This window comes from Apostichopus japonicus, chromosome 9, assembly GCF_037975245.1.
Source record: "Apostichopus japonicus isolate 1M-3 chromosome 9, ASM3797524v1, whole genome shotgun sequence".
Classification (NCBI taxonomy): domain Eukaryota; kingdom Metazoa; phylum Echinodermata; class Holothuroidea; order Aspidochirotida; family Stichopodidae; genus Apostichopus; species Apostichopus japonicus.
In genome coordinates, this window is record NC_092569.1 from 26,545,927 (window position 1) to 26,562,775 (window position 16,849).

The following is a 16,849-nucleotide window of genomic DNA, read 5'->3' on the forward strand; positions in this document are numbered from 1 at the left end:
GATTGTTAAATTTTGGCTTTTAGGATATGGAATATATATATATATATATATATATATATATATATATACATATATATATATATATATATATATATATATATATATATATATATATATGTATCAGCCTATTCATTGCAACGAGATGACCGAAAAATGACTGATATTACATTGAGATGGAGGGTTAAAGTGAGCAGCAATATAGGAAAACCGGGGAAATTCTTCTTCTTTTTTAATTTTTTTTTTTTTCCACTCCATTTATTGATATGTTTCGCTTCAAATGAAAAATCAACTTTAATTCGGATTGCTACAATTTATATCAACGATAACATTTACGACGTAACAAAATAACACTTATTCCCCCAAACAATATAAAGAAACAAACAGAATTAATGGAAAAGGAATTCGCAACAAAAACAGGGGAAATTCTTTTTAATGGGCGATAATAACCGCTGACGTGGTCAGTAAGTCTGCGTTTACTTTCCGCCACATATAAGACTACAATTTGTGCAGACGATAATATAGACGACATTACTAGAGATGCAAGTAAAATGATTGGTGACCAGAAAAGTACTATTAGGTCCAATAATACTGATAAGTTTGTCTTTAAACACGCATTTACAAGTGTTACATCTCTTGCGTTGGCAAGGGTATGTTCCCGGGTTCTGATTAACGTTTGTGAGGGAGTGTGTGTTTGAGGCCCGGACCAGGTGATCAGAAATATCAGTACGGTCTCGTTTATATGACATTAAGGAAGATATTACAATATCTCCTTCAGGAGCGTCTTGTTGCAGAGAATAGTCGGATTTTCTCCTTGGGTACTCTCTTCCCTAAAGGTCTAAATTCCAAGTTCGATATACTTTAGTTCTCTCCCTCAGCTAATCCCCCTGTCCTTATCCTCAGTTCATTGTGCTCTTCTCCCTTCCGTTCAGTGTGTGGTTCTCTTATTCATTTGTGCGTATCCTTAAAGACTGTGTGTTTTATCGTGTCTTGTTAGTTGTACTTTTGTATACCTCGCTGAAGGGTTTATATTCGAAACGTAGTAATTTAATAAATTTACTCTTGCATAGTATCAACCATGTTTTCGAGCTCCATGTATTTCTATCCTATGCAACGCAGTATTTCGACCTATATATATATATATATATGTATATATATATATATATATATATATATATATATATATAAATATATATATATATATATATATATATTAATAATAATAAAAAGTAAGATTTTAGCAACAGCTGACATGTACTTTACTACTCTACTCGGTTTAATTTCACGATTCATAGAAAATGTCATAAAAGTTAACGCTGAATAACAAATCGCACCATAAAACCATTTTATCGCAGAGATCATTAATACATTAAAAGAGATATATCAATCGTATACATGCATGCAACAGAGCAAAGATAAATAACAGAATAGGATGTTAAGAGAAGGTTGAAAAGAGGCAGAGTCGTCAGTGTGTTTACTTATGAATCTTCTTAGCAATCAATAAACGATGTTTTATAGAGATTCAAAATGATGCATGAGTGATTGCTAAAACTTATTAAAAATATGATATGCGATCACTCATCCGTTGACAATATAACCGTTATATCATTAAAGATATAGATCAGGGTATAGACAAAATCACACCTGCATATAGCACACCGAGAGGGTGAAATGAAAAGCTGTATTTTGAGCTGTATATGGTTAAGTTAATTTTGTTACATTCTGACCAAGTCTCAGTTTATTTGCACATAATTTGTTACCCCATAATATCTCACTAAGTAATCGATATGGTTGTCACGTCACCGCTGAATCGATCACAGTACAAGCAACACAACATCGTTCAACCGATCACATCACCGTACAATCGATCACATCACAGTACAAGCAACACCGCATCGTACAACCGATCACACCACCGTACAGTCGACCACTATGGAACGCGAAAAGGACTTGTTTTGAACGATGAGTCATGTAGCTCGCGAAGCGGACGTGTATAGCCGCTGGTATGGCGTAAGCACTGACACATTCAATGTAAATATCGACACCTGTTTTGATGGCGCGGGTTACGACTTCGATACCCGACGGTCAAGGATAAACTTTTTCATTTTTTTCGCAGCTCATTTGAAGAAAATACGAATTACTGTGCTTCTTTGTCCTTATGAAAAACCAACTCAGATGATGGGAGTTGAATATAACAAACTATATACATATTTTTTTACCAACCCAAATCTCAGATGGGGGGGGGGGGGCTCGGGGGGCACTAGGTTTTCCAGGGGCACGTCCCCCTGGCCCTCCTTGGCGACGCCACTGCTTTCATAACAAAAATGATAATAATAATATTTAAATACACTCATAAAACAGATCGGGCTTTTCATACAAAATAAATGAAAAGTTAAAGCGGAATAAATTTCATTTACAGAGTAACATGGATATGCAGACCTACACACACACACACACGCGGCAATGCGATCGATTGTATGGTGACGAGTTCGATTCTACGGTGATGTGATCGATTGTATGGTGTTGTGGTCTATGGAACGCGAAAAGGACCACAACATATGATGATGTTAATGATGATCTAATTGTTTACGTTCATGTACTAAAAAACTTACGAGGTCAGATGCTTGTAGGAATAAATGGCAAATGTTCACACCTGCATACTGAGCCATACTCGATGTGTGATCCAACTTTGGATTGCATGGTGAGATCCCTGATAGGAGCCAATAACGATGCTGGAACCTGTTACATCTTAATAGATAATGGGAGAAAATGAGAAGGACAAGAAAGGAGTCGGGGGTCATGCACACATTAATTCAACAAATGTAGGTTCTATTGATAGGGTTAGGCATAATATCGACAGCATGTGTTTCATATCCTCTGCAAAATTCTGCGAGTTGTTAAAATCATTACCTCAAAAATAGCAATTTCTGGAGATATCTTCAGATCGAATTTAGCATCAAATGTGGCACCATTTTGCATCTAGCCCATCCTCCGTATGCGAAAATGTTCCCCTCCCCCTCCCCTTAGACCCCTCCCCCAGGACAGCGATTCGTATCCACCTAAGTGCCCCCCATCAAATGCTGCCCCCCCTGTGCCCCCCCCCCCCAGACTGAAAAGTCTGGTGACGCCACTGTATGAAAGGCCAATATAGTTGGAGCAATAAACCCTGATGAACCGCGTTTGATTAATATGACATTTACTTACGGGGTTTTATTAATCATGAGTTTGTAAGGCTTATTATATATATATTCTATTTGAAAATTGAATTTCTTTTTAATATCGTCTACCATGTTCAAAACGTGATATCTGTGCTATTATCAGAAGCAATTACCGCATCGCTGAGAATTAATATTCCCTTTATGATAACGAGAGTCTTTTTTTTCTGATTTTGAACAATGAGATGAGCCTATACAAAAAAATTGATGTAACTTTATGAGATATGAAAGATCACTGTTGTATATGCTCATGGATTTACAACTATATGATATAGTATAAAGAAAGTAATATCCAAAGATTAATCACTAATTCGTATATTGACGTTGCGTCCATTTTAGTTCACGATTTGGTACAAAAATCCAATATTTTGTAGATATTTATTCCAGTTATTGGATGACTTTCATGCTTACCAACGAAAAACCCCAAGTGACATAAACCAGTAGAGTTTGAGAAAGGAGCTTTCACAAATATTTTCTTGTGGATTTTTTAATGCTGTCAGAGCTCAGACGTCGCATAATAACTGTTCAAATAATATGCTTAAAAAAAATCGTGCAAAAGTGCTCCTTTCCATAAATTTTAGCGCAATTTTCTGAATGACATAGCAATTTCCCCCAGTGGCGTACTAAGCGGGTGGGGGTGGGGGTCCGCCCGGATTTCCGTCAGGGAGGTGCCATGCTACAGCCCCATGCCCCCAAATTCATTACTGTTTTGAAAATCATTGTGTAATCAGTTCAAGGCTTTGCCAAAGATAGCATCATTTTACATTTAAGTCCCCTTACATTAAACACAATTTTCTCAAAGGGGAGGGGAAGCCTTAGACCCCCAGGCCGGCATTCCCGGCACGGGGTGACAAGGAAGAATTCGCCACGGGTGCCAGCTATTCTAGGTACGCCACTGGATTTACCATATTGTTATATTTATATATAGTTTCTTTTCTGGTTCCTTTATACTCTGTTGGCTATGCCTTGTCGTATTCCTATTCATTGGAGTCAAAAGGTTCCCGACCTACAACAGGCTCATTTTGCATCATGGATGTACACGTAATCATGCAAGGTATAACGGCCATGGCACCATTTCTTTTCTATTTACCCGTTGTGATACATCTGGTATCAATGGAGGCGTTAACGTTGGTCAAGATGATAATGAAATGAGGACCAGAGTGGGGGAGGGGAGGGGTGACTGACCGGTCGGCCAATCGGAGATGGGCACAGAGCAATGGGGGTGGGGTGGGGGAGGTTATTAGCCGCCAAATCATATCCGATATTCAGCAAGTGTAGTACAATATTTATTCCATAGTTCTACCTACGCGTGTTGTTATCACTTAGAGAGTAAACGAAAGAAATAAAACGTCTACAAATATATATTTTTTAGCTTCACTCCCATTCAAGCAGGTTTGGTTATATTTAAGGATGAATTTAGTCTTAATACGTCATATTGACTGTCCAAGAAATAGGAATGAGTTGAGTGTCGGTAATGTTTCTGTATATAGTCTGGTTTGCGAGATATTAATCTTTAAAGTGTGCTCAAGTCCTGGAATGCTCCTTTAAGGATAAGTCGATGATGACGTCAGTTCCTCAGTGTAGGCCTGAATGTTAATCCATTGTTTAACAAGAGCACAACATGCACTATGTTTCCTTGCTTAGTAGAATATTAAAGTGTTGTAATACATGTACCATTTAGCATTTACTAACCAACAACTGTATTCCATGTTTGGGTACAATCCGATTTAAGGTTGTGGAGTTATTGGAATTTCAATATTTGGCTATGATTGCAGCAAACAAATTATCTCTTAATATAGAAAAAACTAATTATATGGTGTTTAATGCTAGTCACTCATTCAGATGGGATCACAATATTACCATGAATGATAAAATTATTAATCGGGTTAACACTACTAAGTTCTTGGGTGTGCACATAGACAATAAACTTTCGTGGCGTGATCATATATCAGCAGTCTGTAACAGAGTGGCTAGAAATACTGGTATTATATGCAAATTAAAACATTATTTACCTCCAAATATACTCAGAACACTCTATGTAACTCTAATGTTACCCCAATTAACTTATTGCACGACTATTTGGTCAGGAACCTATTCTACAAATCTTAATCACCTATGTGTCCTCCAGAAGAGAGCTATCCGCCATATTTCACATGCTGCACCACGTGATCATACTAGCCCATTATTCAAAAGATTAAATTTATTAAAACTAAATGATATTATAAGAGTCCAGCTTGCAACATTTGCATATAAAGCATGGAATGGATTGCTACCCGAGGCGTTTAAAGATTTTATATATAGTAATAGACTAATCCACAACCATCAAACACCCCATTGTAATAACGCACATGTTTTATCCCAACGAAGTACTTTAAATTCTTTTAACCCTCGTATTCGTGCTATAAAAACGTGGAATAATCTCCAGGATAATGTTAAGAATAAGCCTTCTTACTCTGTATTCAAAAGGAATCTCCAAACTGTAATTATTTTTCACTATTGATGGATTTATTCTTGTGTGTGTTTGTGATTAGATCATTATAAAGATTGTTAGAATTGTTTATTAACATAATTAATTTCAATTAGTGTCAATTCGATTATTTCATCATTGTAGATGATACTATTAACTTTTCTTTTTCTATTCTTAAGTTTTTCTTTCTTTTTTCTTTTTGGGGAGTCTCCTACTTTGTTAAGCCTTGCAGGCTTTATAGGAGACTTCCCGTCACACTGTAAATTGTGATGAAACAAATAAATATACAAATATACAAATATACAAATATTTTGGCCTCTCTCCAAACAAGAGCTCAAAGGGCACAATGGTTCCTTGCTTAGTGGAATATTAAAGCGTTGTATGTCCTCACCCAATATCATCATATTTATGCCCACATGTACCAGATATTATAACCAACAACTGTATTCCATGTTTGGATACAATCTGATTTAAGGTTGTGGAGTTACTGGAATTTTAATATTTTGGCCTCTATGCAAACAAGAGCTCTACGGACACTATGGTTCCTGGAGTTATTGGAATATTTAAGCGTTGCATGTCATCACCCAATATCATAGTATTTATGCCCAGATGTACCATATATTAACCAAACACTGTATTCCATATTTGGATACAATCTGATTTCAGTTTTTGGCGTTATTGGAATTTTAAAATTTTGTCCCCTCCCAAATACTTTGGCCCAATAAAATTTGCACCTAAATGCCCCCAAAAATATTTGTCCCAAACAATGTGGCTCAAAGATATAATTGCCCCCTCCCCCAATATTGAATCCCAAAAACTGTGGACCCCAAAATATTGGGCCCCACAAATCCGTGCCGGAATGCATTTGAGGTGTTAATAAAACATTTGGGCCCACTCAGCCCAAATATGGGCTCAGGAGTTTTTGGGGCCCAGACAGCCTGTTGTAACGAAGTACATCCTGCGGTGATAACAGAGCTGTTTAGCGGTCTATATACCAAAATTAATTTGTGCTCTCAGTCAACCTTCAAGTTCTTTTCTGATGTTCACGCAATTGAATATTATACTCTCTTCATAATGATCTCGTTAATGACTGTAAAAATGAGTTGGAAATTTAGAACCAGTGGGCCTTATATGATTTACAAAAAAGTTGTATTCAGAACTTGGGATTAATCTCGACACTTTGTCCTGGGAGAGGATGCGAGGAGGGGGATGGGGGCTATGGGCAGTGTCGTAACTAGGTCAGTGCAGCTTGTGTGCCAGGGCCCTTTGGTATGAGCGATAACAGCCTGAAGATAAGTGTTTAAAATCAGAATATTTATCAGTTTTCTTAAATAATGTTCAGTTCGTTAAGTTCTCTCACGATAACCATTAAATTGGGAATCAAACCAAAACCTGTCCTCAACAGGGAAAGCCTGATAGTGCCATATATATATGTCAGGAGGAGACAAGTTTAAAAACTTCTCAGCCAAAACCCAAACCATGACTGGGCTTAGTTGAACGCAGACTCTCCTCTGTGGGCCCATTTCTATTGCTGCACCAAGGGTAGACTGCTCCCTGCAGCACCACTGGTTGGACTGGGCCAGGGAGTTGGGAGGGGGGATTGGTTGCATGTCACCTATTTTTATCTGGCTATGCTTCTGGTCGAGTGGGCATATTACAGTTGTAATGAGACACTTCATCCCAAGTAATTATCAGTGATTTTCCTGGCACCAGTTAAAATCATTGACTCAAGTCACTGTGTTAGTTCTATGGGGGATTTTTATTACAATCTTCTTGGATTCGCTAACTACCTGACATTTTAGTGACTTGAGTGTTGCTTTTGCCATGCTGGCGCTAATGACAGTGGGTCATGGGCCAGTCTGCCCCTGATGATGACTCCCAGATATGGATGGAACGAGTGACAAAAGAACATGGACAGAATTAGTGTTGATAATTATTACGCTATGTTTATTCGATGAATCTTGCACTAAGTAACAAATAAATAAATACATAAATATATATATATATATATATATATATATATATATATATATATATATATATATAAATATATATACATTTGCCTTTGTCGTTTACCTCCATTCCACTAACATAAAGTCTGTTCAAAGTATCACTTTCGAGATCCAGCTTTAGGAATCACAAATGATTTTCGAGTTGGTTAGCATCATGTTTGATCTCTAGAGTAAGGCAAAATATGTCACCAAAAACAGAACTAGTATTGTTCGATACAGGTGCCAAACGCCTACAGTGAAGTTACGACCTTCCTAATACCGGTTTTGGAACCTCTGGACATACAATCAGCGTCCCTGGCCTAGTTGGTTAGGGTGTCCGTGTACAAAGCGGAAGGCCCAGGTTCAAATCCCGGTGGAGGCTGGAAGTTTTTTCACTGTTCCTGGATTTTCCTTCTCATTACGTTTTCATTCATATATATATATATATATATATATATATATATATATATATATATATATATATATATATATATATAAAAATACATAAATGTATGTATGTGTATGTATACATATATATATATATATATATATATAAATACATAAATATAAATACATAAATATATGTATGTATGTATGTGTATGTATATATATATATATATATATATATCCAGTAAGGATTATAATATCTTAAATGAAAAAAATGCAGCACAGTGAAACATAATTGCTTTAAAGCCTGGACTGTAGATACAACAAACTGATGGACAATATAGTGCAAGATATACATGCTGCAGATGTGACCATTCAACCAACAATGAAACTATACGGTGAATTCTCATTCTAAACAAACAAATATATTATCACTAGTCTTATATCCTTTACATAAACCAACCGATGTAATCATTTTTACCAACTTCACATAATCACCATTATCATATACATGTAATCATACACTGTTTACCTCCATTTGTAATCATCCTTACCAAACTGATGTAATCATAAACTGTTTACCAATCTTATGTAATCATCGTTACCAAACTGATGATGTAATCATTAACTATATATATATATATATATATATATATATATATATATATATATATATATATATATATATATATATACAGTTACAGTTACGAAGGAATTGGAAGCAAAACTAGATGGGTGCTACACAAGACTTTTACGGAAATGTTTAAATGTACATTGGAGTCAACATAGGACAAATACTGAACTGTATGGCTACGAACCAAAACTATCCTGTAAGACACAACAACGCCGTCTCAAACTAGCAGGGCACTCATACAGGAACACCAAGGAACCAGTCTCCCAACTTATCATGTGGACACCAAAACATGGAAGGAGAAATAGGGGAAAACATAAGCTCAGCTATATAGATGTAGTTGCTAGGGACATCGGGGTGCTTCAAACTGATCTTCCTAACTTGATGAGGGACAGAAATAAATGGGCAAATCTCAACATGATTCCGACTTCTGTCGACTAGATATATATATATATATATATATATATATATATATATATATATATATATATATATATCCAGTAAGGATTATAATATCTTAAATGAAAAAAATGCTGCACAGTGAAACATTAACCAACTGCTTTAAAGCCTGGACCTTAGATACAGCAAACTGATGGACAATATAGTGAAGATATACATGCTGCAGATGTGACCATTAAACCAACAATGAAACAATATGGCAAATTCTCATTCAAAACAAACAAATATATCATCACTAGTCTTATATCCTTTACATAACCCAACCGATGTAATCAGTTTACCAACTTCACATAATCATTACCCAACTGATGTAATCATAAACTGTTTACCTATCTTACAAAATCACCATTATCATATACATGTAATCATACACTGTTTACCTCCCTTCGTAATCATCCTTACGAAACTGATGTAATCATAAACTGTTTACCAATCTTATGTAATCATCTTATCAAACTGATGTAATCATAAAATGTTTACCAATCTTATGTAATCCTTACCAAACTGATATAATCATTAACTGTTTACCAATCTTATGTAATCATCGTTACCAAACTGATGATGTAATCATTAACTGATTACCTTCCTTCCGTTAGCATCGTTTCCAAACTGATGTAATCATAAAGTGTTTACCAATCTTATGTAATCATCCTTACCAATCAGATGTAATCATACACAGTTTACCAATCTTATGATGTACCTAAAGAAGCCTTAATAATCATTGCCTGCTTACCGTGTTTACACAAATTAACTTTGAAGTAATCTCAACATCACCTAAACGGATGGTTACCATAAATTCATTTTCATTGAGCTAATCTCAACATGACCTAAACCGATGGTTACAATGAATTCATTATCATTCCTACCCATCCAGTTTGACTATTTCACAATTAACAGGTTACTTCTCAATGGGGCGCTCTCCAGCCATCCCCATGAGCCAACAGAGGGTGCTGTCACAAGATCTTACCTATAGTTTCGTGAACCTGACCAGCTACAGTCTCAGACCGTATATCACATCGGTACTGTGAGCTGATCACTAATAGTATATATATGCAACTTCCTTTTAATTATTGAAGTAGACAGGTTTTTGAAACATATTTTCGAAGTTAGAAGTCAAACTAATTGTTTTAAACACCTTAACTTGTTGCATTTCAAAATACTTTTTTAAACCTTGAGTCAATGTTTAAGCATGTGTGTATCCAAAATTATCTTGAGACTGTGCCCGTTTTACCTTGATTCAGGGATAATATCACAGTCCCCTTTGTCAAATTGCTAGAGAGCCCCTTCCTCTGCTGGAAAGTCTACCAATCAATTCTCAATAAAAATCGAACATTAATATGTACATAGTAATTAAAATAGAATACAGAGAGTCAAGATAATAAATTATTTCTGTGTAAAACAGTGTTATGTAATCTAATGTTTGCATAAACTATGCATAAAGGTTAGGAAAATATTTCAATGCATTTGATTCTGCAACACAACCTTTTAAGATGTATATTTTTTTGTGAGAAATGCATGTCGAGAATTCCAATAGGCTATCCCATCCATCCCATGACGTGATATGGGTAACTACTCTTATTGAGAACAAGTATCTGAACTTATACCTGCGCACATAATATTAGTATATATTCAGGGCTGACAACAATACATAAGAATTTGTGTGTGTGTCTGAACTTGTTTTGTATTCTGACTAAGAGCTTGAACAAAGAAATTGCGATTCTTCAGATGGAAAGAATCACAAGGTCCTCAGACAAATTCTATTGTTAATGGATATCGTTAAAATTAGGTAGGGTACATGGACTAAAAGAGTGTCAAAAACAATGGGATCCTCAGTCTGAATGTAAAACACGGCTGGCTGGTCTGTGTCTGTTTAGAGTAGTTTTGAGAAGGCTGTGTACATGGAGGGGGGGGGGGGATGAAATTTTGGTTATCTGTAACATCTCTGTTTGCTGATATGGATGATATATTAGCTGAACTCCAGTGTGTTTGTTAGTTTTGATCCTCTTATCAAGTACTTCGTGGAAAGAACCGTATCTAGACAGGTCTTATCTTCATTTCTGTGTATTTGATGTTAGATCGACCTCCAGGTAGATCATACCAGTGTATGCTTGATTGAGCACCATCTGCTGCCATATAGTCACCATTGAGGTTAGAAAGTGCACAGCTCTTGTACCACCAGGCACCATGGTGACTATCAGCACAGTGAGTACTGTCTGCTTTATCATTGTCCCTGTCAAAGGTACTGAAGGCATAGTTAAGATGATAACTCAAAGTACCACCACCAGGGGCACCTCCATCTGTGTCTGTGAATTAAACAAGTAAAGATATTCTCTTAAACTACAATCAATCACAATTAAGGGACCTATCACAATATAGACACATTAAATAATTAGTAAATATGATTGGATATATTGCATCTGTAGAGTGATATCTCTACATATCACTACACAACAGAACATTTGTGCTTAATCTCTGTGACAGTCTACATCACATATCACTGTGGTATTTGAGTTATGTTATATCTCAGCATGTCACTGTTAGGAAGTTGTGCACGTCTTTGTGTGATGACTCAGCATGTAACTGTAAGAACATTATGCTTGGTCAACTGTCTTATCATATCACTGTCTGTCATTATGCTTTGTTTCTGTGATGTACTAGCATATCACTGTCTGTCGTTATGCTTGGTTTATGTGATGTCTTAGCAAATCACTGTCAGTCACAATGCTTTGTTTTTGTGATGTCTTACCATATCACTGTCAGTCACAATGCTTGGTTTATATGATGTCTTAGCATATCACTGTCAGTCACAATGCTTGGTTCATATGATGTCTTGGCATATCTCTGTCAGTCACAATGCTTTGTTTCTGTGATGTCTTAGCATATCACTGTCAGTCATTATGCTTATTTTATGAGCTGTCGGTAATGATGCTAGGATTATGTGATGTCTTAGCATATCACTGTATGTCGTTATGCTTTGTTCATGTGATGTCTTAGTATATCACTGTCATTCATTATGCTTGGTTTATGTGATTTCTTAGCATATCGCTGCCTGTCATTATGCAGGGTTTATGTGTTGTCTTAGCATGTCACTGTTTGTCATTATGCTTGACATGTGATGTCTTGGCATATCACTGTCAGCCATTATGCTTTTTTTCTGTGATGTCTTAGCATATCATGGTCTGTCCTTAAATGTGACCTATATGATATCTCACAGCTCTTAACAATAATAAACTTTAATAATTTTGTTTTAACTGTAATTTTATATTTAAACATATTAATCAACCCAGGAACCATACTGTAGGTTAATCCAATAACTGTTTATCCTGCTTCATAGGACTAGTATAGACCAGCCAAGATCTATTACCTTACTAATCACATTTTAATTATTATAATGATAGCAAATGATTTCTCACTCAATTATCTGCATTTTATGCCTTGTTTATGTAGCAATGTAACAGGAAGGCATATTCTCAGGCAAATATTGTGGTGACTTGAGGACACCCACACTGGAGTGAAGATAGCAGCAGACATGAGCTGGGTCTATCCAAACTCTGTTCAAGGTTTGCTCCTACTGTACAAACTAAGGCAGCAATTAATGGGATCATAGCTGATTGATGCATTAGCTGAAATTGAAACGACCATCGCAGCTTCCACCCTTTTTAATTTCAAACAGCTAATGATGCCGCTGTTAAAACAAGTTTCCCCCAAAAGTGTCATATTTTAAAAAAAATTGGTCACAAAGGGAACAATTAGTAGCCTACAATAGAGTAATGAATTGAAAGGTTTTTATAGACTTGTAGACTTCACGCCATGGTTCAGACGCGGAAATGGATTTCATTTTACCTCTAATATGGCTAAAATTATTATCATGTGTAATAAAGAAACATGACATAGACCCTTACTACAAAACTGGACATTTCACCATGTAGCAACACAAATTTGATTGCAAACCAAATAAAAATGTAATCCATATATTCCATCACGATGATAGCAGGATATTTTCATTCATGCGATAATCTTAAAACCACTTGCCACCATCCCCATCCATAAAGTAACATACCCTGCCTCTCCACCCTCCCACTGCTACAATAACTGAAAAAAAATATTTAAAAAATGTACATGGCCTTGAAAATGTTTGTTAATGTATTTGTGGCTTCCATAAAATTCTTATCACAACTTAAGTTGCACGCCAATGAACTTCCCTGGTAATCTGGGTCCAGGGGTGACCACTTGGGTTACTTAAAACAATGAAGGTCATGCAGCTGGCTGCCCTAAAGAATGAACATAACACGATAAAATATACTTACCGAGTATATTATGAAACAAACAGAACATGACATTTAATAGTACAGTGAAGTTGTATACAACAAACACAGAGAGAAACCTATAATTTGGACAAACCTGCAGTTCCATTAAAAGTTCCCAGTCCAGACAGTCTGTAATTGTCACTTTCATCGTTGATCCGGAACAAGTCAAACTTTGCGTAGTATGGATCTCCAATTTTATTCACCATGTTGATCCGGATTTGATATTCACCTTGATTGGTGAGGTGATACAGCTTACCATTTCCCAACCAAAACTCATGGTCCAGCTCACCAAAGCCTTCCTTATAGCTGTCCCAGTTACGATAGAAGTCAACGGAACCATCAACACGACGTTGGAACACCTGTATAATGTAAAAACAAAAAGAATAACTTTAATCATAATAAAGAATAAATTTATTTCAATAACATTTTCACTGAGAAGTGGACTGTTTTACTTATGTTACATAAAGGAAAGGATGACCTCTGAATGAAGCAGTAATTGACAATGTTCCACTGAAGTCCACATTCTCACCTGTAATTTACCCTTCTGTCAGTGGTATGGCATTCCCACATAGTATCTACAGACTTGTTATTATCTGAAACAGTAGTCGACAACCTTTGAGACCCACATGCCAGGATCATCCATGAGGATTGAGCCAGCACCCACCGGACCCCAATCCCCCTCAGAATGGATGCTCAGAAATCTTTGTGTAGTTGGCCCCCCCCCCCCTTCCCAGAATAGATGCTCAGAAAGCTAGTTTGGTCTATGGACTTCATGTTTAGTAAAAGAAACAAAACTTTAGATAAATCTTCTAACGTCTAGAAAAAACCAGCGACCCACCAAAACTGATTTTTGTGACCCACAATTTCATCTACTTTTCAATTAATACTTGGAAGGATTGGTAAAGGTGAGACCCTACCTTAAAATCAGAACGCATTGAAGTTTCCATGAGGCAGTGAGCTGTATATTTAGGGAATCTAGTACATGAAAAATTTCTTAGGATATCATGCTAACAAGGCCTCAGATTCCACACATTGTTGTATCTTTCACTGACATAAAAGGACCACTACATTAAACTAACCTAGAATGTGTGTGACGTTGTACCTGAACTGACTTAAATTGCAAAGTGAATTTCACCTTCTACCATAGTTGATTGTACACACACCAGGACAGAAAACTGTAGAACTGATGTCTGTGTGTGTAATATAGATAATTAGACCACTGTTGGATATTGTTGCTTAAATATATTAACTCTGTCCCATTACAAACAATGGAATATTGTCAAACTTCCACACTATTCATTTGAAAGAGAAACATTCTGAAAGATTTTGAGCTCAACTCTGGGTTTGTATTGAAATGCCCAATTCTTCATATCCCCTTTGATGATTATTTCAACAAATCTAAAATGACCTCATTATTTGAGAGAAAGAGCCTAATATCGTGACAGGCAGATTGCTTTCGTAATAAAACTCTAAATTTATATCAAGTGAGCAACACATCAACTCTGAAATTTCCCAATTTATAGATACTGTAATCAAACACTGTAATAACCACAAATGGACTGGAACTGTAGGTTCATAATTAATCATGAAAATTAAGATTCAAAGGAAGATGCAAAGACCAATGGGAAGAATATCAATGTACTGCTACCATCTGCATGGTTTCATTAGTGTAACCATAAGTTTATTAAGTTGGAACTTGTTTCTAATTCCAGAGGATGCTGAAAGGCTCTTTTTTGTTTGTGGCAAATTCACTGCCATTGCAAATGTATAGGTAGGAACAGAACCCATCACCCTTGCGTGACAAACTAATTCCGTACCAAGCGACCACTGTGATTCTGCTGACTAGTGTGATTGCATAATATTACAGGATGTTATAACTGTCAATGAGAATGTGTGTATTACTATTGTACAGAGCAAACCTCTGGTGCTTAGAATCTGACAATATGCACGGAATTACATTGACATTGACATTGACATTGACATCATTTATTTCCATCATCAATTAAATACAAGAATGTTGAGCGTAACATTTTTAAGCTCACAGAAAGCACAATACAATATAGAGACAACATTCGTTGAATGGATATATATGTAGATAAATCAAGATTTAATGGAAATGGAGAAAAAAGAAGCAAAATGCTTATAAATACTTTCCCTTTACTTTACTACATTTTTGAGGCAAACTTAGCCGTATTTATGAAACATAGGATATCATACTAATAACAGTGTATCCACCTCCGTCAGTCATATTATAGATAAACAATATATCGTCTATACTATAGGATGTCATAATAGACTTACCGTCCATCCTCCTCCGTCAGTCATATTATACATATACAATATATCGCATATAATATAGGATGTCATACTAGACTTACCGTCCATCCACCTCCGTCAGTCATATTATACATATACAATATATCGCACATACTATAGGATGTCATACTAGACTCACCGTGAATCCACCTCCGTCAGTCATATTATACATATACAATATATCGTCTATAGTATAGGATGTCATACTAGACTTACCCTCCATCCACCTCCGTCAGTCATATTATACATATACAATATATCGTCTATACTATAGGATGTCATACTAGACTTACCCTCCATCCACCTCCGTCAGTCATATTATACATATACAATACATTGTCTATACTATAGGATGTCATACTAGACTAACTGTCCATCCTCCTCCATCAGTCATATTATACATATACAATATATCGTCTATACTATAGGATGTCATACTAGACTTACCGTCCATACTCCTCCATCAGTCATATTATACATGTACAACATATCATCTATACTATAGGATGTCTTACTAGACTTACCGTCCATCCTCCTCCGTCAGTCATATTATACATATACAATAAATCGTCTATATTATAGGATGTCATACTAGACTCAACGTCCATCCTCCTCCGTCAGTCATATTATACATATACAATATATCGTCTATACTATAGTTAGTCATACTAGACTTACCGTCCATCCACCTCCGTCAGTCATATTATACATAAACAATATATCGTTTATACTATAGGATGTCATACTAGACTTACCGTCCATCCTCCTCCGTCAGTCATATTATACAATATACAATATATCGTCTATACTATTGGATGTCATACTAGACTTACCGTCCATCCTCGTCCGTCAGTCATATTATACATATACAATATATCGTCTATACTATAGGATGTCATACTAGACTTACCGTCCATCCTCCTCCGTCAGTCATATTATACAATATACAATATATCGTCTATACTATTGGATGTCATACTAGACTTACCGTCCATCCTCGTCCGTCAGTCATATTATACATATACAATATATCGTCTATACTATAGGATGTCATACTAGACTTACCGTCCATCCTCCTC

General features: G+C 36.0%; 1 protein-coding gene across 4 annotated transcripts in view; it reads right to left on the bottom strand.

Annotated features, from left to right (window-relative positions):
- Window positions 1-16,849, bottom strand: part of LOC139974341 (fibrinogen-like protein A) — a 196,080-nt gene that overhangs the window by 154,707 nt on the left and 24,524 nt on the right. For 2 of the 4 annotated variants that reach the window (XM_071981396.1, XM_071981393.1), the window contains 2 exons: window positions 13,549-13,813; window positions 8,761-11,450 (listed from right to left, as the gene is read on the bottom strand). The exons of the other annotated variants lie outside the window; for them this stretch is intronic. In XM_071981396.1, the coding sequence (XP_071837497.1) occupies window positions 11,182-11,450; window positions 13,549-13,813 (534 nt within the window). In that variant the 3' untranslated portion in view covers window positions 8,761-11,181. Of the gene's footprint in view, window positions 1-8,760; window positions 11,451-13,548; window positions 13,814-16,849 lie in introns of those variants that run through there. 4 annotated transcript variants of the gene reach the window in all.